This window comes from Candoia aspera, chromosome 2 (assembly GCF_035149785.1).
Source record: "Candoia aspera isolate rCanAsp1 chromosome 2, rCanAsp1.hap2, whole genome shotgun sequence".
Classification (NCBI taxonomy): domain Eukaryota; kingdom Metazoa; phylum Chordata; class Lepidosauria; order Squamata; family Boidae; genus Candoia; species Candoia aspera.
Genome location: NC_086154.1, coordinates 127,141,908 through 127,167,212, shown reverse-complemented (window position 1 = coordinate 127,167,212; position 25,305 = coordinate 127,141,908). Strand labels below are relative to the sequence as shown.

At 40.7% G+C, this 25,305-nt stretch overlaps 1 protein-coding gene and 1 long non-coding RNA gene across 2 annotated transcripts; one reads left to right on the top strand and one right to left on the bottom strand.

Annotated features, from left to right (window-relative positions):
- Window positions 1–1,093: 1,093 nt before the first annotated feature.
- LOC134490505 (uncharacterized) lies at window positions 1,094–8,858 on the bottom strand. The gene is made up of 3 exons (XR_010067217.1): window positions 8,653–8,858; window positions 2,622–2,763; window positions 1,094–2,009 (listed from the first exon to the last, which is right to left on the bottom strand). It is a non-coding gene; the product is annotated as an uncharacterized LOC134490505 (long non-coding RNA).
- Window positions 8,859–8,867: 9 nt separating this feature from the next.
- On the top strand, window positions 8,868–22,066 carry LOC134490504 (meteorin-like protein). The gene is made up of 4 exons (XM_063293586.1): window positions 8,868–9,138; window positions 12,418–12,827; window positions 17,803–17,862; window positions 21,260–22,066. Exons 1-4 carry the CDS (start codon window positions 9,032–9,034, stop codon window positions 21,574–21,576), a joined length of 894 nt encoding a protein of 297 aa, XP_063149656.1. The 5' UTR covers window positions 8,868–9,031; the 3' UTR covers window positions 21,577–22,066.
- Window positions 22,067–25,305: the final 3,239 nt, after the last annotated feature.

Genomic DNA, 25,305 nt, shown 5'->3' with positions numbered 1-25,305 from the left:
ATATGAAACGATACTATCTATCATTTATTCTGTAGGTGAAGTTAGCTGAGTGTTTGATTTTTCCAATGAATTTAAAGTTCAAGTACATTTTTCTTCTTTGATAATGAGAAAAAGGCTTCGGTCTCCATCTCAGTTTACATTTACTCTAACTTCGTATCTTTGACTACTGACACGAGAACTACTTTTAACAAAACGCTTTATGGCGTCTGAGAGTACTTGCACAAACCCTTCACTCTCATGCTGTCTCATCAGGGAAACTTGTGTTACATCTTGTTTAAAATACTTTTATATTGTTTTTCAGTATTAAAAGCAGCTGCTTCTAAAGGAGCTAACGGTATTTTAAAAAAACATGTATAACAAGCTATGATAAGGAACACCTTTAGGGTAGTTCCCCAACTACTTGTATTTATCTGCCCTGGTTCTATTGTATGTGTAGCAGCTGTAGAAGTGAAAAAAACTAAACTTAAATCTAGAGACAATGACTTTGTGCATAGGTTCCATTGCAGCAAGACTCAATTTTGCTTTTCTAGTTATACTGCATTTTCCCCCTACTTACTTTGTCATGGAAAGTTAAAGTGAAAACATGGTAGCACTTCTTTGGAGATGTGCTGGAAGGAAACGTCTTAAAGAATGCCTGCTTCTTACTTTCTAAATACTTTTTTTTAAAGAAATACTATTTTCATACCTTTGAGACATCTATGAACATTCCCTAATGCTTCTGTAAATCAATCCATATATTTATTTCTCTGTGTAAATTTAGACTGAAGAAAATATGTGTGGTCTGAAGCCATGTTCTACTCTTTCATATGCCATCTTGAATGCCTGTCTATTTCCATAAGCTATAATAAAGTAATTTTGGCACCTAATAGCTGTATCCCTTTATTTTTAGTTAACATTTATGCCAACTACTGAGACGAAGCTTCCTCAAATCAGCCTGTAGAAACATTGTTCTGTGGCTCTGCAGACTGAGTATGATGGGAATGTGGTCCAATACACCTAGGGGGCACCAGGTTGAGAAAGGATGGTTTATCAGGTAAACATTTAAAATGATGAAATACAAAGAAACAAGTACAAAACATTTTCAATAAGGCAATAGAATTATTAAAGATGGGCACTCTTTGAAATCAGACTGGTACATCCAATTCTTTCTATTTAAAAAGTAAAATGGTGATGAGGCGAAAAAGAATTTAACAGAGATAACAGCAAGAGCCTCTGTGACCATTTTTAAGGCTTCATGTAGACCAGGGCTGATCTAATTTGTCTGATTCAAGGTACTTGTAATTTACTGGTTCTGACACAATGGCAAACTGTGATTTACATTTGTACTCCAAACTATGATGGGAAGCCCCAAATTGAAAAAGGTTTCCAAACTTAATTTGGAAAGGAAGCATGAAATTTAGCTTGCTGAATCAGGTGTGAAGGCAACTCATCATTTATCTATGGCAAGCAAAAATCATGTGTAAGACAGAGGACAGCAGTATGGCAGTTGCTAATTTGCCCAAATTAAATAAGATACATTTAATGATACTAAATTAGACTCAGGAGGGGTAGAATGTATCCAGGACCTGAAAATCTTCATGATCAGTGATGTAAAGAAGTAAGTCCTCAGTACTTTCTTGAGCTCCAAAAGCATGTCTGGAAGAATTGGCAGTTCTTCCTTAAACCCATTGACTAACCTGGTTCACACACAATGCTCAGCAATAATATGGTTGGTTTGTTGCTTAACTGAGTTTAACAAGTATGTCAATATTACCTATTCCATTAGAGTGTGGTGAATTTGAGCCATTTTGTAGTTATGATCTAGATTTGAAGTTCCTGGTTTAAAGATTCTCAACTGTTTTTATAATTATGAACAGGGATAGCAAATACGATCTGATTTTAATGCAGGAAACTGAAAAAAATAAGCCATATGCTTGTAGGAAAGGGGAGAGGGTACGGTTGTGCACAGATGTCTGGCTCAGATGATGTTTATGGGGTATCTCTTCTCATTTATCTCCACCATAGCAACCCTGGAAGATAGGGTGAATAGAATGAGACATAGTGACTGGTTCTAACCATCGGTATGATGGCTTAAGAGTAGCACACTGAGGGCATAAAGCAGAATGGCAAACTGGGGTCACACCTTGCACTAAGCCTTGGTTTATTGAATAAGTAAAATTGATTGGGTTTCCTAGTTTGCAACAGGGCATAAGTCATGTTTTCCAAACAGCAGCGCCTGGTTCACACTCCACTCTAAACCAAAATGTTTTGGCAACAGCAGTTCACACCCTAATTGCTATTCAGTGAAACTACCACAACATACTGTACATGGGCTGCCTTTGGCAATGGCCAGATTGCTGGTGGGATAGCCCCACCATTGCAGACCAGCACCAATGGTTACATCAATGCACTGCTTCCCAATGGGCTTCTGGGTTCAGTTCAAAGGGCTGCTTAATACCTTACAATGGTTTATATCAGGCAACATCTTGGAAGAACTGAAACTGGCCAAATACTTGAAACCCCTACTGAGGATCTGCTGAGAATTGCCCTTTAAGAAGTGGAGGGGTGGCTAGGCAGGCCTTCTCTGTTGTAACCCCCACACTTGGATCATGCTTCCCCAGGAGCTAAGTTGGCTCCTTTACCTTGCATTTTGCAAAGCAATTGCATGTCTTTAACTGTTGATAGACTATAAATCTCTTCTAAGATGAGGTCATCCATTCACCCTTCGAAGTTGTACAGGCCTGATTTGGAAAAACTTCCTTGCCGCCTCTCCGTGACCGCCTTCTGCATAAGAGTGAAAAGACAAATGGGGCTGTGGATTGCTGGATGTAAAAAAGAAGGCCAGAGATCAAGTGCCTCAATACTTTCAGATGGCAGCAGATGGGCTGGTTTTGAGCATGGAGTAAATTGTGGCAGAGCAGGTCCTCCCAGGGGGCATTACTCCATCACAGTGTCAGCATTCTCCCAACATCCTTTCCTTTTTCTTTCCCTGGCTGACTTTGAACAAAAGACAGGCTCCAGCATTTCAGTTCCCAATATTGTGTTTATGATCAGACCTTCCAAAAGGCTCTTCTGCATGTATCTTTTGATTGTACAATGAGGTCAGGTCAGATACATTCAGCCTATGCTTAGCTTAGAGCAATGTCAGAAATGTCTCACCGAACCTCTGGAGATCATTATGCTGCCAATGTTAACACAAGATCTTGTGAGAGTCTGCCACTCTTTCAGCCAGCAACTGCAGAATTATTTTCAGCAACTACATTCAAGTTAATTCACAGTTTGCTGCCATAGAGAGACATACGGTTCTGATCCCTTTGCTCTGGGCATTGCATCGAGTTTGACTATACAAAACCACAGTATTATTTATTGTCTTATCATTTGTAGAATGCATATACAAATGATTCTGATGAATGAAACTGAATACAAACAGTTTCATTTAGATGCAATTAATCAAAATGAACTGATACAAAGTTTCATTTAGATGCAATTAATCAAAACCAGAAACCATTAAACCCACATTAAAGCAACACTACTGATATGTAACAAGTTAAAAAAAGGTCGATTAGTACATGCAAAAACATTTAACATTTAGCATGCAATTGCACTTTATATATACTGTGACATTTGGGAAGCTGTAGGATGCATTGTCTTGAAGAACAGCTTATAAAAATTTATATTTTTACAGCCAGTATGAACTGAAACCAGACAAGTTTAGAACCCAATGGAGAACATTTTCACTCAAAGGCAATTTCATGTACTGCAGACCTGGGTTCCTTCCACACTTGAGCTTATGACCACATATTATGTAAGTTACATGCCCCCAAAATCCAACAGCCAGATGTTGAAAGGAAGTTATCCCTGCCAAAAGGATTAGCTGTTTTGGAAGGGATTGCTCACATAAGGCTGGTGAATGTTCAGAGATTCTAGAAAGCAAAACATATAACCATCTCTCTATTCTTTGTCAAGTATTGAGCTTTACAAATGTTTGTTATACATATATCTTCCAGGTGCTAGTACATTTGTGTTATCATTCAAGGCAATTCTTTTCTTATATCCTTCCTGCATCTATTATAAAAGAAGTTAAACACCTGCTTTCACATACCACATGGGTATTCCTAAATTGGCTCTTTTGTTTTCATTAAACAAATATCAATAAACATTTGATAATTATTCCTAGATTGAAACTATTTTTTTTTCTGTAAGCTTTATTTCAGATCCTCAAGAAACATTTCAGAGATGTTTACAAAGCTCGTAAGTTTTACAAAACAGTTTTCTGCTGGAAGAGAAACTCAAAAGCACTCAGAAACACTTCTTCCTTACAGATTTGCTCAGGAAAAAGCATGTACTTTCTCAGGAGCATCCTATCTCGGATGGCACCATTTGAAACCTCCAGGACTGCAGGTTGGTAAGGAAACAGGAACAGCATGTTGGGGGAAGCACCAATCCAGCAGTGAAAGGAAGGCCCTAAATCAGAACCTGATTTGACTTGGGAACCTGTGGCTTGCCAATATTTCAGAAAATAATTCCAACACTTTGTTGTCCAACACTTTTTTCCTCACATTGTTGGCTACTGTGTGTTTATTTTCCTTTTTTTATTTTCCATTTATTTTGCTTTATTTTAGTAAATAAAGCAGTAAATAAACCTTCCTGAGAACCAGCGGCACTGGTTATTTTAGTATTACCTCACACAAATTGTCCAATAACCAGCACGTTTGCAGTCCAATATATCCTTACGTTTGAAGGCAGTTGTTTTGTAACATGATACAAAAATAAGCTTTGATTCACACTATTTTACATGGTAGATCTTGAGTACAGCCCTCTTTAATGGCAGAAGCATGACAGCTGTCAGGCCTAGCCCAAGAACGACAAAGAATCAGTCAGCCAAACTCCAGTGCTTTATTTGCTCACACCATACAGACAGAATCTTGCCAGACTAAAGCTACTCTAACTAACCTAAGGGGAAATAAAGGGCGGGACTATTCTGAACTCTTGGTTTTCCTACAACTGCTGTCTAGACTATGTTTCCTCTTTTCCCCCTTCTTGGAATGTGCCCCCTCCTTCCTGAGAACCAGCGGCACTGCTGAAATCCACCACAACAGCAGACTGCCAAATGACACCTTGGGAGCTGAAGAGCCTCTGCTCTGAGCTGCCACTCCCGCCACTCCGTGCAGCTGTGGAGAAGGTAAGAACATTTGACTGGCCACAAGGTAACTGATGGCCTTAAAGCCTGCTGCCCCCAAACCCTGTGGTGTGAAGAATAGCACAGAGGGTTGAACATGTGCCACCCAGCAGTGCACAGGGTTGTGTTTGGCCTCTGAGTGCAAAATCCCAACTCCACACTTTAGGGAGGCCCCAAAGAAATCTTGCTCCTTCAGACCTACAAAAAAGCAACTCCCCATATCCTTCATTGAAGCTGAGGCAGGCCAATGCATACAGAAATCTAATTATTGGCAGGCAGAAAGTGAGTCTTTTGCATGAAAAGCACAAGGGCACCCAGTGCTTTGTTGTGCATGGAACCCTGAAAGGTGATCGTGAAAGAAGTTAAAGCCATTGCATTTCCATCAATTATACAATGTTTGCTTTGATTGCAAATTCAGATTCTATTTTGTTGGCTTTTAAAGTGCAGTGAGAGACTCTTATTCATCATTTTAAGATTTTTTTAAATCTTAAAAGGAGGCTTCCTAGCCATCATCCAGAGCCAAAAATGTTGAGTAGGGCTTGTAGAGCAGGCTGGACTCCAATTAAGAATGCCCTTTGGATGGTCTCTCCATCATTATGACACAGCAGAGGTCAACAGCAGCATCATATTTTAAAAGTATTTATCAGGTTTGTTATCAGGTTTATTTTCCTCCTTTTCAGGTCATAATGCATTCTTAATGCAGCTTTGCAGAACATAAAACATATATAATGCAATTATAGGTGTCTTGGTTTCTCAGCAATTGGTTAATGGGGATGATGGACGTGTTGATCTTCACCATAGTAGCACCTGAAGAGCATCACAAAATGATGATGACGGCAACATTTCCTGATTCTCTCGATGTTCCAAAAGGTGGAGTGATAATTGGCAGCAGTGGTCTGCAATCAGTCCAGAATCAATAGCCCAAAGCCAGAACATTTTTTTTATTTATTTAAACAATTTATACACCATCCATCTTACATCAGTGACTCTGGGCAGTGTACAAAGTTAAAAACAAGTAGTTAAGCAATCCAAATCATAATGCCTGAGGTCACAAACAACAACTCCAACTTATAATAAAAAAACATTAACTGGCAGAGCTTAGCCAACTGGCCCATGGTGGTTTTGTTCTTACTACATAGCAGAGGTCAGAACTTCTTGAACAAATAGTATTTGTGCAACTGCAGACAGTTAATCCAATAGTCTCTTCACTGCTAACACAGTCTTTAAAAACTAAAATGCATTACCATATATAGGCATTACCATATGGAGGTCATAGAAATCAAATTGACTATATTATTGGTACAACGAAGCAGAAGAGTGCAGTTATAGTAGCAAAGATGTGGCCAGGGGCTGAGGGTGGAATAGATTACTAACTGTTCATGTGCAAGTTCCAAGTCAAGCTAAAGCAGAAGAACAAAACAAACCAGCTTTCATAATAGGATATTGAGCTTATTCCCTCCATTTTCAAGAAGAACATCTGAAATCACTTTGAAGTTCTGAACCTCATTGATGGGGAACCAGAGGAACTGTGGAATGAAATTAAAGAAATTGTGAAGGGTGAATGTGAAAAGACCAAGAAATAGATGAAAACAAACTAGATGTCTGACCAACTGGAAGAAATTGCCAAGAGAAGAGAAAAGAAGGCAAAATATAAAAAGATGAAGATCTCAGGAAGGAACCTAAAGAATCTCAGAAAGCTGTTAGAAGAGACAAGAAACAGTATTACAACCACATCTGTAAAGACATTGAAGATGGAAACAGACACAGAAACACAAGGAGTCTTCCAAAAGTTTCACTTTCTCTCAGCCCTAGGAAGGAGGCAGTGGCAAGCTATTTCTGAAAAACCTTGCCAAGAAAACTGCAGGGACCTGTCCAGGTAGTCTCTGAGAATCACACAACCAAACAGATTAAAAAGAAAACCAATTAATCAATTGTTAAAAAGGAACACCCAACAGTCCATCTATCAATAATAAAATCACCAACACCAGAAATGACATGCATGCAACATGTGCAACCCTATATTGGCAAATAAAACAGGCTTTTCAACTCACATCTGTTCTTTCCTTAATCTGCATAACAGCGTGGGTAAATAATCCTCCTTCCCCCACTGCTGCTGTTCTTTGGCAACAGATGGAAGAGGGTTAAGGCTAATGAAGCTAATGGATTAGTCCTTCCAGTAGAGCTCAGGATGGCCCTGCTTTTCCTCGGTCCCTTTTTTGCGGCCTGATACAACGGCATCTTCCTAGAGCTAGAAATATCATTTCAGCCTCACAGTCTATCAGTAGAGATCAGTCTAACTTGAAACTTAAACACTAAACTATAAAGGAGGTAATTTTGAATTAAGCAATGTGGAAGAGAGGAGGTTCTCCTATCTACAACAATGGGTCAGCAACCATTCCTGAAAACGTTTTCCTTGTACAATCTCCTTGCCTTAGAGCTTTTCCTCTCTTGCTTCCAACTGCAGCGCGCAAAGATGTCCTGGAATCTTTTGGCTATGTCCTCGTGACCTTACCCCCATCTGATTCCTAGCCTATACCTTAAGTCATCCTTAATGTATTGGGGTCAAAGCAATGTTTTCTCCCTTATGCAGATGAAGGTTTTGCCCTGGATACAATCTGACATGCTCCACTGACCCCCTTCAAGGTGTTAGGATGGATAAGGTGACCTATTGGCCACTTTTGCTTGGTGCTGCTGACACCCCCCTTCCTCTGGTCCCTGGGCGCCATCTTCCAGGGCTATTCTGCTTTTGGCAATAGGAGAGTCCATGCGCTCAAACTGGCAGCTGACCCTGGCCAGCAGTGGCAGCAGGAGTGCATGATGAATCGGGAGAGAGCCAGCTTGCCCTCTGCTGCTTCATGGCACAATTCACCATGTGCCTGTCAGTTATTCAGGCTGCTTTTGAGTGGGTTTAGCACTTTTAGTGTTAAATGTGTGTCTAAAAAGAGCTGCCATTAGCTGATATCAGCATTAGAGTTGAGGTCCCTTAGTACACACCCACACAAAATGCTAACAGAGAACCAAGTTTTTGGCAAATGGCTAAACTTGCAGCCTAGCCATTGGTCATTTCACTTCCTTGATGGCCATGGTATAGGATGGATGGATGGATGGATGGATGGATGGAAGGAAAAGAAATGAATGATGCACCTGCACTCTGAAACAAAGACATTAACATTACAGTACTCACCAATCATGCAAGATGTGGAAAAGACACACATTTAATCATCCAGAGCAGCCCCATTACCTTGTGTAAAGACTTCAGCTTTCTCCTCACCCCATTTACTGATTGATAGATGATTTGTCTATTTTTACAAACATTCAACATTTCTAGCCAACCCACTCCCATGGATTATAGGCAGCTAGTTTGATCTACTGCTTTTCCTAATTTTAATGGTTTGCACTCATTTACACTGGGCATCCATACTGCAAACTCTGGGAGAGAAATGTAATATAATCTATAAACAATAACTAGACGTTCAGACAAAGAAACCACCCACCTCTTCGGTTTTCCGTATGTTCGTCCTAGTTACGTGGGTATGTATTGGGGGCAAGGGAGCTAAGAAAGGAAAAAGAGCCATCTTGTCCGTTGTGTTGCGATGGTCAGCCATCTGTGGGGCTTCGAGAAAAGAAGGGGCAGCTGTCCAATCAACCGCAGATTATGCCGGGGCGGGGGGTGGGGGAGCGGGACGAGAAAGCTGCCTCTTTCATTCCGTTCTCCTGCTCCTGAGGCGACGGCCACCCCACTTTCTCCATTGCTCTCCCGCTCCCCGCTCCAAAACCAAAAGCGCGGGCAGGCCCCTCTTCTCCGCGTCTCGCAGCAGGTAGAGTGTGTGCGCTCCAGGCTGGTTCTCTGGCCCAGGCTGCTTAAGCGGCCTTATGGCCCTGAGCCGGGAGGTCTGGAGCAGGCGCTCTGTGCTCCCGCTGCTGCTGCTGCTGCTGCTGCTGCAGCCATGCGCGGCCGACTACTGCAGCTGGAAGGGCAGGTAAGCGGAGCTGGGGACTGGGGGCGGAGGAAGGTCGCCGAGCACGGGGGAGAGCAAGCCAGCGGATTTGAGGGACCGACGCATGTTGCTTTCGCCTCCGACGGCTGGCGCGGGAAAGTGAAGTCCAGTTTAAAGTCGAAGCGTAGTGGGCTTTACGCGTTCGATCGATCTGGAATTACCTTGCTCGAACTCTCAATTGCGCAGAATTTAAAACCTCAGAAAATTCCATTAATGCAATCTGACAGCGGATTGCGATTATCGTCCTAAAATTAATTGTGGCCAGCGGGGGTCATGCACCCTCGACTTCTTGGCGTCCTGCGGTTGTAAAATCTGAAACCACCGTTAAACGATTAAAAAAAATAGCCTCTAGCAAGATTAAGCGCTCTTAGAACGTAAATGAGAAGTTGAACTGTCCAGCTGAAATTGATGCTTGCTTAACATTGCTGGATTTTATCCTAATTCATGTAATTATTTAATAAATAATTGCAGTCACATTATTTTAAATCTCTCTCGAAGTGATGCTTCAAAACTAACAGCACACATACTGCTACCAAAAATACTTTTACTTTCGTTAATTTCAGTGAGAACATCACCCATTGCAGTCAATGGGATTGTAAAAGACTTTACTGCCCATGCCTGTGGTGCACTAATTAAACATGCATATTGATTTATTTTATAAACCCATTTTAATTTGAGGTAATCAAATACATCTAAACATTTATAGAAACCGAAAGTAACCGTTCTGAAACACCATGACGAATGCATTAATTATAAATATGGCCATGGTCAGGGCTGAATTCTGAAGCTGGAAGGCATCAGCAGTTTCAAATTTCACTTATAAGATGAATTCTGATTATTCTGATCATGATTATTTGGTATCTCAGCTTTACCCAAAGCTGCTTGCTCATTTTGAATCTGACACTGATAAGAAATCAGAGACAGTTAAGAAGTCTGTGTCAGGCCTGCTATTCCATATCGATTTTAGCCCCACTTTATTTGGAGGCAATTTTGATTGCCTTTGAGTTACCCTGTCCCAGGAATGGGGGGGGGGCATCTTCACTGTGATGTACCAGCATCCCCAACCGGTACTTTTCTACATTTGTTGGTACTACAACTCTCAGGATTCCTAGCCAGCAATGTTGGATGCAGTTTTGGGGAGCTGTAATCAGAGAGATATTGATATTGATATTGATGCTTTTGAGCTGTGGTGTTGGAGGAGAATCCTGAGAGTGCCTTGGACTGCAAGAAGATCAAACCAGTCCATCCTCCAGGAAATAAAGCCAGACTGCTCACTTGAGGGAATGATATTAAAGGCAAAACGGAAATACTTTGGCCACATAATGAGAAGACAGGACACCCTGGAGAAGATGCTGATGCTAGGGAGAGTGGAGGGCAAAAGGAAGAGGGGCCGACCAAGGGCAAGGTGGATGGATGGTATTCTAGAGGTGACGGACTCGTCCCTGGGGGAGCTGGGGGTGTTGACGACCGACAGGAAGCTCTGGCGTGGGCTGGTCCATGAAGTCACGAAGAGTCGGAAGCGACTGAACGAATAAACAACAACAATCTGAGAGATCTGAAGGATTCCAGGCTGGGAAAGGGTGTGTGTATGCCAATGGTATCTGATTTTTTTTCAGATCTAAGGAAGGGGAATTTGAAGGTCTTTGGCTTGATCTCTCATTTTACTTTAACTTTTACTTCAAAGCTTTATCTTCCCCTCTGTTATTCTTAACTGTAGTATTGCTATATTTTTAATGTATAACATAAGCTTCACTGAGTAGTTCTGTTTTAGATCAGAAAAAAAGGGCCATAAAAAATGAAGTGTCTGCAATTGAAGCCATCAGATGTTTGATGTGATAGCTTGGATTTAGTCACTTATTCCTGAGCAGGTGCAGCTCTTGATACACGGGAAGAACGTGTGATTCCAGCCAAAAAAATGTACACTTGCTTTAATATAAAGTTTGTTTCCTTGGAATAATATTAAGAATATTTACCCTGAAGCCATGTTATAGCCAGACAGAACTGGCCTGATACTTTTCTACCTAAGACAGAGATACTAGTGATTCTCTCAAGCCAAGGGGCATAGACTCAAAGCCAACAGTTAGTTTAGCACAAGAGGAAGAAAATCCCACAAGGACCTTGGATCATCCCTGGCTGTCAAAAGAAAACAAGACAAATGAAGAATTAATAACCTACAACTTTTTCCTGGCATCCAAAGTTGTTATATGAGGTGGCTGCCTAATGGTATGGCAGGTCCTGTAGCTATCTCAAATGCAAATAAGTATGAAAAGGAGTGTGGGCAACCCTTTTTTAAGAGATCAGAATCCCCAACCAGAGAACTCTACAGCTAAGTAAATACCAGATTTTTACTGTCTCAGGTGGCAGCCTGCTCTACCCTGTCCCACTGCCCTCCATTAGATAGCAGGGCACTTCTGCAGTTTGGGGGAATTTCAGAAATACTTCGTGGTACAGGATTCAGGATGGGGGAAGCCATTCACAGTTCCTGGGTGCTAGCCCCTCTAGGTAGATCAGACCAGAAAATCAATTCCACAGGAAGACCAGTAATGTGCTTTACTGAGATTGACTTTGTTGTTTATTCGTTCAGTCGCTTCCGACTCTTCGTGACTTCATGGACCAGCCCACGCCAGAGCTTCCTGTCGGTCGTCAACACCCCCAGCTCCCCCAGGGACGAGTCTGTCACCTCCAGAATATCATCCATCCACCTTGCCCTTGGTCGGCCCCTCTTCCTTTTGCCTTCCACTCTCCCCAGCATCAGCATCTTCTCCAGGGTGTCCTGTCTTCTCATTATGTGGCCAAAGTATTTCAGATTGACTACAATAACAGAATTTTGCAAGTCTGACAGAGCTGTACCTCCCCCACTTCATATATTCCAGTAAATCAGGGAGGCATTTGCCTGAGTTGCTTCTGAATATTACTTTGTTTCCCAGGACTTAAGGAATATTTCGGCCCTCTTTGCTCATGTAGTGGGCCTTGCATATTTCTGTCAAGGTCACCTCCCTGACTCTCTACACTGGGCAACAGGTAAGGATCAGTGTGAACCAAGTTTACCCAATCTCTCCTTTGAGGTGGCCATTCAAGAATGTAATGGCTTCAGCTCTCTAATGGTAGAAAACATTACTTGGATGAAATTATGAGTTCCATACAGTTAGAGAGGCATGATTCATTTGGAGATCTGAACCTGGCCACCCTCATAGAATTAAGCTCTTGGTCTACCCTTTAGGCTCCATTTTACATTATGCTTCATCCTTTTCTTTTCCCCAGTGGTTTGAACTGGGAACCACATTCCCGTGCTGTGGAACAGGTCCACCTCCGCTGTACCGAAGGCTTCCTGGAATGGATGTACCCAGCACGAGCCCTCCGTGTCATCTTGGAGCCCAACCTCTCAAGTTCCCAACACATCACTGTCTGCATCAAACCTTTCCACAATTTTCAAGGTGCCAACCTCTATGTAGAGCATGGAGAACAGTTGCACCTGCTGGTGAGCGAGGCTGAAGAGTCACGGCGGCACCAGGTCTCATGCTTCAGCAGCCATACCCCTCAGCGAGTGGCCCTCTTCTTACAGGCCACTCCTCAGGGGGACATCGGCCGCAAGTCTGCCAGCTTCCAGTATGAACTGCTTAGCAACCGGAGTGCTGTGGGTCCAGACTTCCAGAAAATGGCCCTTGTGGAAGGTACAGTTCAGAAAGCAAGTGGCTTGTTAACAATTTTAAAATTTTGTTTCATTCTTTCAAAGCAGTTTATCTTCCAAAACAAAGTTTAAAAAGTCACTGCTGAAACAATCAACTACTTGATACGCTTTGATTATGTCTCCTCTTAACAGCCTTAGTAGCTAAGGAGTCCCAGACATTGTAGATTTTTCCCTCCAGGAAGGTGTTCCCTCATCATTTTGGATGTCCTCTTCTGCACACTTTCCAGCTCTGTTTTTTTTAAAGATTTTTTTTAATCCTGCCTTTATTATTTTTATAAATAACTCAAGGCAGCCAACATACCTAATACTCCTTCTGTTTTCCCCACAACAACCCTGTGAGGTGGGTTGGGCTGATTGAGAGGGACTGGCCCAAAGTCACCCAGCTGGCTTTCATGCCTAAGGTGGGACTAGAACTCTCAGCCTCCTGGTTTCTAAGCCAACACCTTAACCCAGGGTTCTGTGAGAGGTCACTAGGGGTTCCCTGGGGGATCACAATTTATTTAAAAAATTATTTCAAATTCGACCAACTTCATATTAAAGTGGTAAGTTTCATTCTTTATTTTTAGTTTAAGAACACTGCTAATGCATATATACAGGCCTATACACGAAAAAGATATAATAATTTGGTAATATTTGAGCCTGAACGTACAAGGGTTCCTTAAGGCCTGAAAAATATTTCAAGGGTTCCTCCAGGGTCAAAAAGTTGAGAAAGGCTGCCTTAACTGCTAGACCAAACTGGTTCTATCCTTTTCAATGTGGCAACCAGAACCATACACAATATTCCAGATTTGGACATACTGTAGGGCACTTATATAAAAGCATTTCAGTATTTTCAGTTTCTTTCTTCCAACGTTAGGGTGATAGAACTTGCCTTCCACCTGCCAGACAGAGTCTACGTGTTCCCATTTCTTCTCCCTTCAAACAGCTCAGATCCTATCAGTGGATATCTCAAGTTAGTGTTTTGTGGGGTGCTTTCTTATGTGGATCACTTTACTCTTACTTAAACTTAAACATAGTTATTGCAATATATTGAATCTTATTTATTTATCTGTATAAATAAATATTATAAATAGGCTTATATAGTATATTGATCTGATTGTTGAGTGACTTTGAACAGCTTACAGTCCTACTAAACATAAACAAGATTCAAACACCAAAAACAACAATCCAAGTAAAAATAACATTATAACATTAACAGGAGGGGACTAAAACTACCTCTTCCCATGCAGAGGAACAATAAAAATCAGGATAGTCAAGATTCATACCCAGGAGCAATCTCTCTCCATTTATTTCTCCCTCAAAGCCCTGCTGAAATAACTGGATTTTAATTGCTTTTTTAAAATCTCAACAGTGTTTCCCAGGTTTGACAGATCACTGTTGTTTATTACCCCATGAATAGTTTTGTATAATCTGCAGACTTGGTCAACACACTGCTTACCCCTGTGTCAAATTCATTTATGAATCAAGTTAAAAATCAAGTCCAGTGAGAATGTACTGGCAGTAGGATAGAAGCAGTCTGCTTGTTCTTTATGCCATTCATTTGTTACTTAATTTAATTTTATACAACTTTTCAACTAGCATGTCCGAGTTGTTTCTCTCCGCTCCCCAGAGAAAAAACCCCAGTAAAATTAGCAGATACACAGAGTGATTTATTCGATCTCACTGCAGCAGGCTTCACATTCTGGGGACAAATTCTGTTGTAAACATCATTCCAAAATCATATCAATATGCATAATGATGTAAATGATGCAAATAATTTCATCACACAAATGACAGAAAATTGCTGCAGTGATATACTCCTCAGTTTAACTGATTTCCATTGATAATGGACTTGCCCTTCCCCCAGTTAGTTGATTAAAGTTGGTTTCATTGTCTAGTGCATACTTTCCTATTAAGCTATATAGGGCCTATATAGATGAAAACAGCCATTCCTTTGGAGATCCATATTTGAAATAAAATATCTTTATTTAGAGGTATTGCTAAAAAAGGAGGAGGAGGACCAGCTGGACAATGATGAAAACAAGCTGCAGTAATGGAAAAAATGCAGCTCTGTTCTGATGCTTTATAGCTTCTTGCAAAACCTCTGGGTCAGACAGAGCATTATGACCAGAGGTAAATGTTGAGCATGTTCATGTTTTACTTAATGATGATTCAAATGATCTGATCTCTCTTTTTATGTATATAATTTTTATTAAGTATTATGATTATAATAGTAAAATCTAATACAAACTAAACTTAAAGAAAGAAAAAAGAATAGAAAGGAGTAAAGAGTGCAAGAAAAAGGAAAAAAAGACAGAAGAAAGAAAAAGGTAAGAATATAATAAAGAACCTTCATCACACCAAGTATAAACAAATTTAGTGACTCTTCACTCCCTCTAAGGTTACAGACATTTATCTCTTCATCCCATATCCCATTTCTTATCTATGAACAAATCCATAAAGCATCATCTTTTCAGGCCTGGCGTCAGCAGAAAGTCCGTAAAGGGTTGCCAGAAGTAACAACATATCTTGCTTTAACCTTGATCAAATAAACCAACTTTATATTCCTTCCTTTCACTTCTAACACTCTTAATCTTTAGTTCATTCAAATATTGTCACAGGATTTGATTTCTCTTCAATTCTTCTTTGTCCCATCACACAGAGTTCTTCAAGGCTTTAACAAGCCTTTTTTTAAAAATCCAATAAGAAAAAATTATCCAGATCACTCCCTTGGTTTGTCATTTGTATTTCCCTTTTAAATTTTAAAACCTCAGCCAGTTTCTTTTGTAGATCCTATCAAACATCCTTTTCTAAGTCATTACCTTGCCCTGTCAGTTGTAAATCCAATTTTGATACCATCTCTATTTTATCAGATAAAATTTGTTCTATATCTGACATTTCTTCAGTAACATCTTTTGGACATAGTGTATCCATAGAAGCAGACATCATTACTGACATCGTTGATATTCTGGCTCTATTTTCTGATTCCATTCTTCAAAAGTCTCCTTCAGTATTTTTACTGTCATAACATTTTACACCATCTTGCAGGCCTGTATATCTTTCCTCTACCTAAAATCTTTAGTCCCCTCCAGTGTCCAGTTTTTGAAATCATGAAATTCTTTATCTATGTTGTATCTTCTAAAAACCAAAACAGGATCTATTTCCCAGAAAAAGCTGTTTGTACTTTATAATTAATTCCAAAATCGTATTGTAAAAGTTTCAATATTCCAATTTTATCTGGACCCTTAGTCTGTTTATAACTTTCTAAGATCAAAACCTTATTTGGCTTTTTCTGTTTTTTTAAGATTCTTTAAATTCTTATGATTAAAATTTTATTTCATTCAGGATTGAAGGCAGACTCACCCAGCGTTTTCAAACTTGTCATTCTGAATGTCTCTAATACTGTAGCTTAGAAGTAGTTAATGTGCAATTTCTGAATCTGATTAGAGTTTGCAAACTTAGTGTCCTTTAAAAGTCTCCCCCGTGGTTGCAATCCCGTTGTCTCCCAATTCTCAGACTAAATGATCTGATCTCTCTTGAGCTAGGTCCAGAATATCTTCCAGATTGGCCTTCTTGTCCCCCTCTGAAATTACCAAATTTATTCTGCAGCTGGAAAACAGCAGAACAACTGAGGGGGTTAATTCTGGCTGAGTGACTAAAGTTAAATTAGGATTGGTGGGCTCCAGCCCTGGCATCTTTATTTACCAATCCTAATACTATTTGGCCAACTAGCAATCTGGGTTAGAAAGGGACAATCAACACCTAACCAGAGTCAGAAGACTATGCGCCATTAGTACCCCTGTTGTCATGAGTACTGATGGCGAGCAGGAGGGGGCCTCTATCCAGGGTGGAAAACGCATGTGTAGTACTGAGGAGTTAAGCAGCCATTCAAAGAGACACAGATCAGACCCACCTTAACTTTTGAGGTTTATCTGTCTGGGTTTTCCCATGCTTCTTCAGTTTGTTAGGATTTTCGGTTTTATGTAGCAGTAATAAACACTAGAGACCTACTCCTCGTCTCAGCGTGATTCCTGACTGTTAGGACACCTGTTTTTGAAAACTCCATGTTTTTTTCCTGTAATTGTTAATGGGTTTTAAAATCCATATGTTTTTCTAGTTGAGTCTTCAGCAACCTAGAACAAAGAAGGTTGCAGTGGGCAGTGACTGAGTGAGATGATTGTTTGCCACATGCATCCACTCAGTCAGAAATCCAAAACACAAAGAAAATCTCTGTGCCACTGGCTTACGAAGTGGCTAAATGCTTAAACCTAAGGAGAGGTTTGTCAGCCTTATAAGGTGGACCAGACTAAGAAACCAATGCCATGTAGGTCAGGACTACTTTTATTGTAACAGCTATAGTAAGAGAATCTTGCAATCCCTCCCTCCCTTCATCTTCATATGAACTAGGGGGGGCTTGTCTGAGACGTTTACTCAAGTTATTTTCTTGGCCCAGGCTTAAGCCCCTCTTATCTGACCATTGCCTTGGTAGTGGCTCTTCCTCCTGGCCTTCCCGGCCATTCCCTCTGCCCTCTACAAGGTTATGACCGGATGTGGCCACTGAGTTACAAATGGCCAGATCTAGAAACATTGTGTGATGCTCCAAGTCTGTTGAGAAGATCATCTTTCACTTTGCTGCTTAATGGCACAAATACCAATGGTTCTGCTGAAGGAATTTGTCTTCATATCAAACTTCATCTATACTGTATATGTTTTCTGTGTTTTGGCGGAGTTGCCATTTTGTTCTTTTTTTTTTAACTTGTCCTCTGTTTAGCTTGTTTTTGTTTGTTTGTTTCTTTCTTTCTTTCCTTAGTTGTATTGTATTGTGTTTTTTTTTTTTTGTTATGTCGTGAGCTGCCCAGCATCGTTCTGGAGTTGGGCAGTGCTTAAATCTAATAAGTTAATTAAATCTAGATAGAACAGATGTCACTGAGCCATCACTAGTGAAATTCTGTACCTCTGTTGTAATTTTTTTCGCCCAGTTGTGTGCCGTCCTTGTGATAATATGGAGCTTCTCATGGCCATTTGCAGCAGTGATTTTGGTAAGTAAACTAATTTTTGAGATAGCTGACAACGTTGCTGATTGTCTTGCTTTCTTGCTGACTGATGTTTGATAAGTGATTTGCCTATAATAAGGAACTGTTCTAGTGTTCCAAAATGAACCTTTTCTTGAGCAAAGTAATACTGGTCACATGCCCCATTCTGATGCATTCCTATAAACAGAACCGAACAGCATTATCGCTTCTTGTGACATCAAACAGTGGGATAATTTAGAACTCTTCCAGAGAGGCAGTAAGGAGTCTGGTGGCTCAGTGAAGACTAAGAAATGTATCTTTGTGTAAGCTTTTTAATTTTTAATTTTTTTTTAATTTATTAAATTTATATTACTTTTAGAGATCACAGTCTACAAGATGCCCCTTCTTGGCCTTTTGGACATATAACTACTCCAGCCACTGAAGAACTCTATATTTGGCTTAACCATATACCTCTAAAACTAGGATCTGATCCAGCTCAGGGGATCCCAAACTCATGACTTTTTTGCTGTATTTTTTCTAAGGCATTGCTGGTAGGGAAAGAGCAGAGCCAGGAAGAAAATATTAGTGAGAAGAAAATAAAGAAATAAAAGGAAAACACAAAAAATGACAAATATAACACAAATGTTTAGAAGTGCATTGCACTTTTAGGGCTCCAGGAGGAAGAGTGGTGTATAAATGAAATTAATAAAGACAGTTAAGGAATAATAATGAAAGATTAGTGGGTTGGCTATTGCTTGATGGCAGAGCCCAGGCTTTGCATGTAGATGGTTCCTCAAATTTAATCCATCTCTGCCTCCCCCACTCTTTCTTTTTTAAGAATCAGAAAAGAAACTCTGCTTCACACTCAGAAGAGATACTTGCTGATCAGAGCAATATTCTAACCTACTATATTGCAGTTTCCTGAATGCAACATATTCCGATTGCCGATCATATGGCGTTCCTCTGCTAAAGCTGCATGATCATCTCCTTACTTCTCTTACTTCCTTTCAGAGGTCATCAAGCCCTCTGGTTTTGCTCAATGAAGTTATTATTGTGTCCCAAGCAAGGCATGCTCCTTCCCTGTAGCATGCAAACACAGGATCTGGGGAGGCTGACAGAGGTGGTGTTGAAGAGCACACAATGGGGGGCTTTGATACTGAAATCGTCAACAGGCCAGAAAAAATAGTTCTTTGAACTGACTCTATTTATGGGTTGACATCCCTGTCCTGAGTTCACCAATTGCCGTCATCAGGTTTTTGGGGGGATTAGAGAAAATAGCTCCTAATGAAAGTGTTAATGACCCCCAAAGTGAACTGGACCTTTGTGGTTCTTAAGGCAGAGGTCCTCTGCCACTTGATAGTGGGATGAACAGGAGTGTCTCGGAGCATGAGGAATAAGGGCATTATAGCTTATCAGCTGACTTGAGTTTATCTGGGTAAAAAAATGCTCATGGGGGCAGGGAGAAAGCATAGCAGAAAAGGAGACATTTGTTCTGCTAAAAGCCCAGAGTCCTCAGGAAATTGGATTAGCCAAGAAGGTTTGTAAAATCATGCTAAAGACATTCTTTGTGTCGATGACACAAGCAAAATACCAATCAAAGATTCCCACTGAAGATGTTGCCTAGTCTGGCAATGAAACATCTGCAAGAAAACAAGGCTCAGAGAGCACCAAGGACTCCATATGAGCAGAATAATTTTCCTTGAAAGGAAAGGTTTAAATAATGCCTTGTTTTGCAAACAGATTCCATAACTGATTATTTGATTTTTGGAGTTGGAAATGGGAATCATCCTTTGAGTGCTGCAGGCTTGGCAAAAGTCTCCTGGTTTTTTTGTTTTTTTTTTGGTGACAGGATTAGGATCAGTTTATTTCACCAACAGCTTTCCTCCTCCCACTTGTTTTATGCAGGGAGGGTTTGTCAGGCCACATCAGATGTATGTGTGCAGGCTACAATGGGTCTCTCCGTGCTACCTCTTAGAACCCAAATTCTGCTGTAAGCTGGGCCAGTCACTCTCTCTCAGCCCAACTCACCTCACAGGGTTGTTGTGGTAGGGAAAATAGGAGAAAGAGTACTAGGTCTGTTTGCCACTTTGAGTTATTTATAAAAAAATAATAATAATAAAGGCAGAATAAAAAAAATAAAAAAATAAAAAAACTTGCTTATCCATTACCTTACCACAGTTTACTTCACTAACCCAACTTATTGGGTATGCTGAACCATGTACTAATCAGATGAGATAGGGTTGTGGTAAGCATGTTTGTAGTTCAGTGTAGGATGGGAACCCAAGCCTGGGAATCTAAGATTTAGATCCTTATGGCAAATGCCACAGAATCAAGTGAGTGTGTGGTAGATCCTTGTACAGCCAATGCTCATGACTTCAAAACAACCTCTTTCCTGCAGTGTTGCCAGTTGGCTTGGGTGGCTCTAAGGAGACATTTATTTACACAGTGAAAAGGTGAGGTCCACCTTGGAGTCAAGCTTGACTGCTGTTAGCTGTCTGCATGCAGTTTTCTTGGCAACATTATGAAAGTGCTTTGCTGTGGCCTTCTTCTAGAATGTTTTTTCAGCTTCCTAGTGTAGCCTAGAGCCCAGTGATTCCCACTGATGTCCTGTCCAAGCCCTAACAGAGGCCAACCCTATTCAGCATCCAAGATTAGCTACAGATTCTACTGTAATCTCTTCCAAGCTTCCTCAGAGCCTGTGTAGCCTCCAGATGGCTGTCCTGAGTGAGGATAAATTAATTTCTAAATATGGTGGCTCCCTAATGTCCTTCGGGAGGCTTAAGATGGCCTTTGGGACGGGAAAAGTCAGAGTTGTTATTCTTTCTGGGCAAAGGCTGCTCTGGGGACCATAGCTGGTTGTAGAGTTCATAGAACTGCCTGGCTTCCAGAAGATAAATCCAGTCTGCCTCAGTGGTTAACCAAGATAGTTCTGCCTCTATCCTCAAAAACTGCTGTGTCAGGATTAAGGGCAAATTTTTATTACATTATATTGTGACTGCACTTTTCTTCTTCATAATGCTGCTTGGGAAGGGGAGTATCCATTCTTATCTCATCTGCTAAAAATAAATATACATACCAAAAAATTATTCTGAGAGAGAGCAGTTTAAATGGAGGAATCTTAAATTGAGTCCCTCTTCTTGGGGGAGATGGGCTGTAGCAAAATTTGAAAAATAAATAAAATAAATAAATAAATCTTTTTCTGTGTCCCCAGTTCAGCTTGGGACTGCATGGTTTCTTTGTAGAAAAAGAAAATTACAGCTATAGCACTTCTTCTGTGTAATGTGCAGCTGGCCTCTAACCATTACACATTAGATGGGATGTTGCCCCTTCGTCTTTTTATAGGAAGCGTTTCTGTTGAATACAAAGAGTCCTAAAGAAGCATCTCTACTTTAAGCCGCCATTTCTGTTTTGCCTTTATGCCTAGTGGTGAGAGGAACAATCCAAAACGTCAGCCATGATCCAGAAAATCACGTGTCTTGGGTTGACGTTAGCGTGGACAGAGTCTACAGGCAGAAAAACCAGATCTTTAAGCCAGAAGAAACCACGGGTGAGTGGCGAGGGCCCATCAAAACCCTCCTGCAATGTAAGGTGAAGAAAGGCGCTGGGGATTTCCTGTTTACAGGCAACGAGCATTTTGGCGAAGGGTGGTTGGGCTGTGCTTCAAGATTTAAAGACTTCTGTGCTGTCTATCAAACCGCCAGAGAGAGAGGAGCAAATCCTTGTGAGTTTCAGTTTGACTGATGCCTGCCAACCACGGTCAAGATAACTGGTTTCAAAACAGTTTGTCTGTCTAGAGGAATAGTCTCAATTATTGACACAGATGGAGCACTAAAAGAAACGTCTGTGGGTGCCAGGAAGACTTGGCTTCCCGTCTTCCTCTGTCGTGGAATTAATGTGGTATCTTGGGTTAATTGGCGTCATCTCGTTTCCCATCTGTAAAATCAGAATGGTGGCCTACCTCACAGGGTTGTTGTGAGGGCAAACAATAAATAAAGCACTTTTGCTAATAAAAAGGCAGAAAAATGATTAGTGATTGTTGGATCTAAAATTCAAAGAACATGTTATGTAAAAAGGAGGAAGCATCCCAGTTAAAGGGGATTTTATGCTATGAAGTATTAGGGATGAAGACACCAGCTCTGTAAAGAAGATAGGAACCTTGCTGATTTAATGGTTTCTAACTATTTTAAGGAAGTATCTCCATTTTAGAGTTCGGAATGTACTTTGAGGCAGATGTGGAGATTCTAAGAGAATTTTTTTTTCCTCAGATAGAATATACAATATATCCACTTTCATGTACCCCTTTGTGATTATTAAGTTGTCCCTTATGTTCAATTAAATTATTTGAAGATTTAGGAATATTTCATATTTTAAACTTCTTGTTTGAATTGTTCCCCGGCGATGAAGTTTGAAGATTTAAGACTATGTGGCCTCCAGAAGGAGCCTGCCATATGCAGGACCTGGCTCCATCGTAGCCATATTTGTTTGCTCTGCCAGGGAAATTTTGTCTTCACTCTTTGAGGATTAGAACTCCAACAATCCCTAGCCATTGCCCCTGCTGGGGGATGCTGGGGAGAGTTATCCAACGCTTCTAGAAGGCTCCAGGTGGTTGTCCCTGTACTAGACATATGTGGAGAGAGGCTTGGAGACAGTAACAGGGACTACTTCACCATCGTCATGCCTTGCTCAGCCTCATGTCTGTAATGGAATGAAAGGTACAAGCTATAAAGCAGGAAAAGACTCTTCCCTGCATCGAGTCACTGAAAAACAAAATTGCATTAAGGATGTTTAGGCAGGCTTTCATATGACCACGTTCCCTCCAAGATTCAACTTTCAGAAAGCCTTAAAGACCTTGGTGTGTTCCTGGGCATGAGAGGTCAGGAGGTTAGTTTCAAACCCATATGTGGTTTCTTTATTATTATGGATTTGGGGCTGAACATATTGTTGCTATTACTTTTGGTTGCTTTGTGTGCTATTAGCCACCCAGAGTCACTATGATGAGATGGGCAGCCTTACAAAATGAATAAACACACAAATAATGCTTTTTGGAGAAGTTAATAGATTATCAGCTTTATTTGTACCTATGACACATGCAACATTCCTGGACAGTACTAGTTAGTTTCAGAACTTTCTGGCCAGGACGCCACAAGCACCAACAAAGGACACTGTTGTCTCAAGCATACTCCTATTATTCTATGCAAATGAGGATCTCTGATTGAGAGACCACACTGCAAGCCAAGATACAGTTGCCTGCATCTTGCCAACTAGGAGCGAAATGTAGTCTACTGATAGATATGCAGGATGTATGTGAGCAAGAAAATTTATTGCATGTTTGTTGATTTAGGGAAAGCATCCAATAAAATGAACAGGCTTGAATTACAGAATGTTTTACATAATTATAGAGATGAAGGTTGCTCGCTCAGTGGTGTAACAGCAGCGTGTGACTGAAGGAAAGCACGTGTGAGACTCAATGTGAGTCCAAGCACTTGTGAGACTTAGCAAATGGTTCAGCGCTGAGCCAGGAATAAAATTAGGATGTGCACTATCCCTTTGTTGGTTGATATGTCTGTGCAGAAATGCATAAAGAACTCCTGTGGTTATGGCAGAGAGAGGTTGGCAGGAACGTGAATGTAGGTGCAATTTTGTGTGATGATACCATGTTGTTGGCTGGGAAGTGAAACGATGGGAAAATTGAACTGTAACGTGCAACTGCTGATAGGAAGATAGCGGGAAGCGTGTGATCTGTGGTAAGGAATGAACGTTTGCCACAAGAAGTGAAAACAGCTGCCTATGAGCTTGCCAACTTCTGCTCCTTCTGTTTATGCACGCAGCAGAGGTGTCACATCACCATCTACATAAAAATATGATCACCCTGATAATCATGTAAAAATAAAACAAAACCAGCCAGATGCCCAATCAACGTGGTTTAATATTTCATCACCTTTTAGAAAACAAGTAGAAGGGTTTTATTTAAATGAAAGAGGTAGATAAGGAAAATGGATTTATTTTCTCCTATCACCTCTCTTCCTGCCTAATCTATATACTAATCCAGGGGGATGTTATGCAGTGGGAGTTGGCACTTACATCTCTTAGTGCCTTCCAGATTCTCTGCCTCATCTGATTCAGATTTACAAAAAGGAAGCAAAACGTTTTGCAAAGCAAGCACTGGTATAATTTGACTAAAAATAATGCCATGAGCCCCCCCACCCCACCCCCACCCCCGTTAGTAATTTTTCTGGAAATGCCTATGGGACTATGTATTTACTCAACTTGAATCCCATAGGGCTCCTGACAGTTAACGACGTTGTGTATACAAATATCCATAATCAGAAACAAGATCCAAGCTGTGGTTCTCCAGCAAAAGAGTTTTATATGAAGTGGCTTAAGGCAATGATCATTTATAGCATTCCTGGCAGGATTGTTTAGCTTTTCAGATGCATCCGCGGAGTGAATCTTGAATCATGCTGGGATCATGAATCCCTACTATGGGGACATTTTCTCTTAAGTTATCTCCTGCTTTCAATTAGCTTTTTATTATTTTAATGGAGGTTCCTCCCTCCCAGCGCCTTTGGGAGTGGGAGTTATTCACGTAATTGCCTGTATTTTATGGAAATGGAATGGTTACACGGTAAAACGACAGACAAATGTGTCTCCCACACAAAGTCCAATAAAGAGCTTGGATAAACCCATTATTTACAACCAACAGCATCTGAGAGAAGGAAGCCTGGGAAACATGTTCCTGACAGATGCAGGCCCATGACAAAGCTTGGATAAAGGGGAATGACGAGGGCCTCTGAGAGACCCCAGTTAATTGACTTTTAAAATAACTTTTTTTTTTCACAGTTCCACTTGGCTGAGCAGGATTCACAAATTGCTGTCTTGAACTTTTTAATGGGACAAAATAGCTGCCAATGAAAGTCTAAATGACACGGACAGTGAATGGGAGCCCGTCAGTGACCACACCAGGACATGCTTTTAACTGACATCCTGATTATTTGAGAAGGAACAGCTACTCCACTGAACCCAGAAGAGAGATGAAGGGCTGGGGGTGGTAAGGGAGGAAACAGCTGAGAAACCTGCTAGATCCACTCTATGATTAACCATTATAAGCAAACTTTATTAATTTTAATTTAACAAGTATTGATCCATTGCAAGACCAGGCAGGGAGGTTTATCACATTACTTTTTTATAGTTAAGAGACAACAGGCTGATTCTTAATTAAGCAAGGTTAAGACTTGAGCAGAAATCATAACAGCTTCACCATTTGGGCATTTTGAGACCACTATTTCTTAAAGCAGACCAGACAGAGCAGTTTTTTTTCTTACAATTCGAAGTAAAAATACAGACAAGCTGTCTCACAGATCTGCATACATTACTGTCAAGATAACACACTGAAGCATATAGCATTTTGAACAACTTTTCTGCAAAGGTCCTGTAGAAACCATTTCCCAAAAGTTTCATTAATGCCAAAAC

What these genes read in the sequence shown, in the direction of transcription:
- LOC134490504 (XM_063293586.1), top strand. Translation starts at nt 9,032, where the DNA reads ATGGCCCTGAGCCGGGAGGTCTGGAGCAGGCGCTCTGTGCTCCCGCTG. An exon ending in TACTGCAGCTGGAAGGGCAG is followed by an intron (nt 9,139 to 12,417) that starts GTAAGCGGAGCT and finishes TCTTTTCCCCAG; the next exon opens with TGGTTTGAACTGGGAACCAC. An exon ending in CATTTGCAGCAGTGATTTTG is followed by an intron (nt 17,863 to 21,259) that starts GTAAGTAAACTA and finishes CTTTATGCCTAG; the next exon opens with TGGTGAGAGGAACAATCCAA.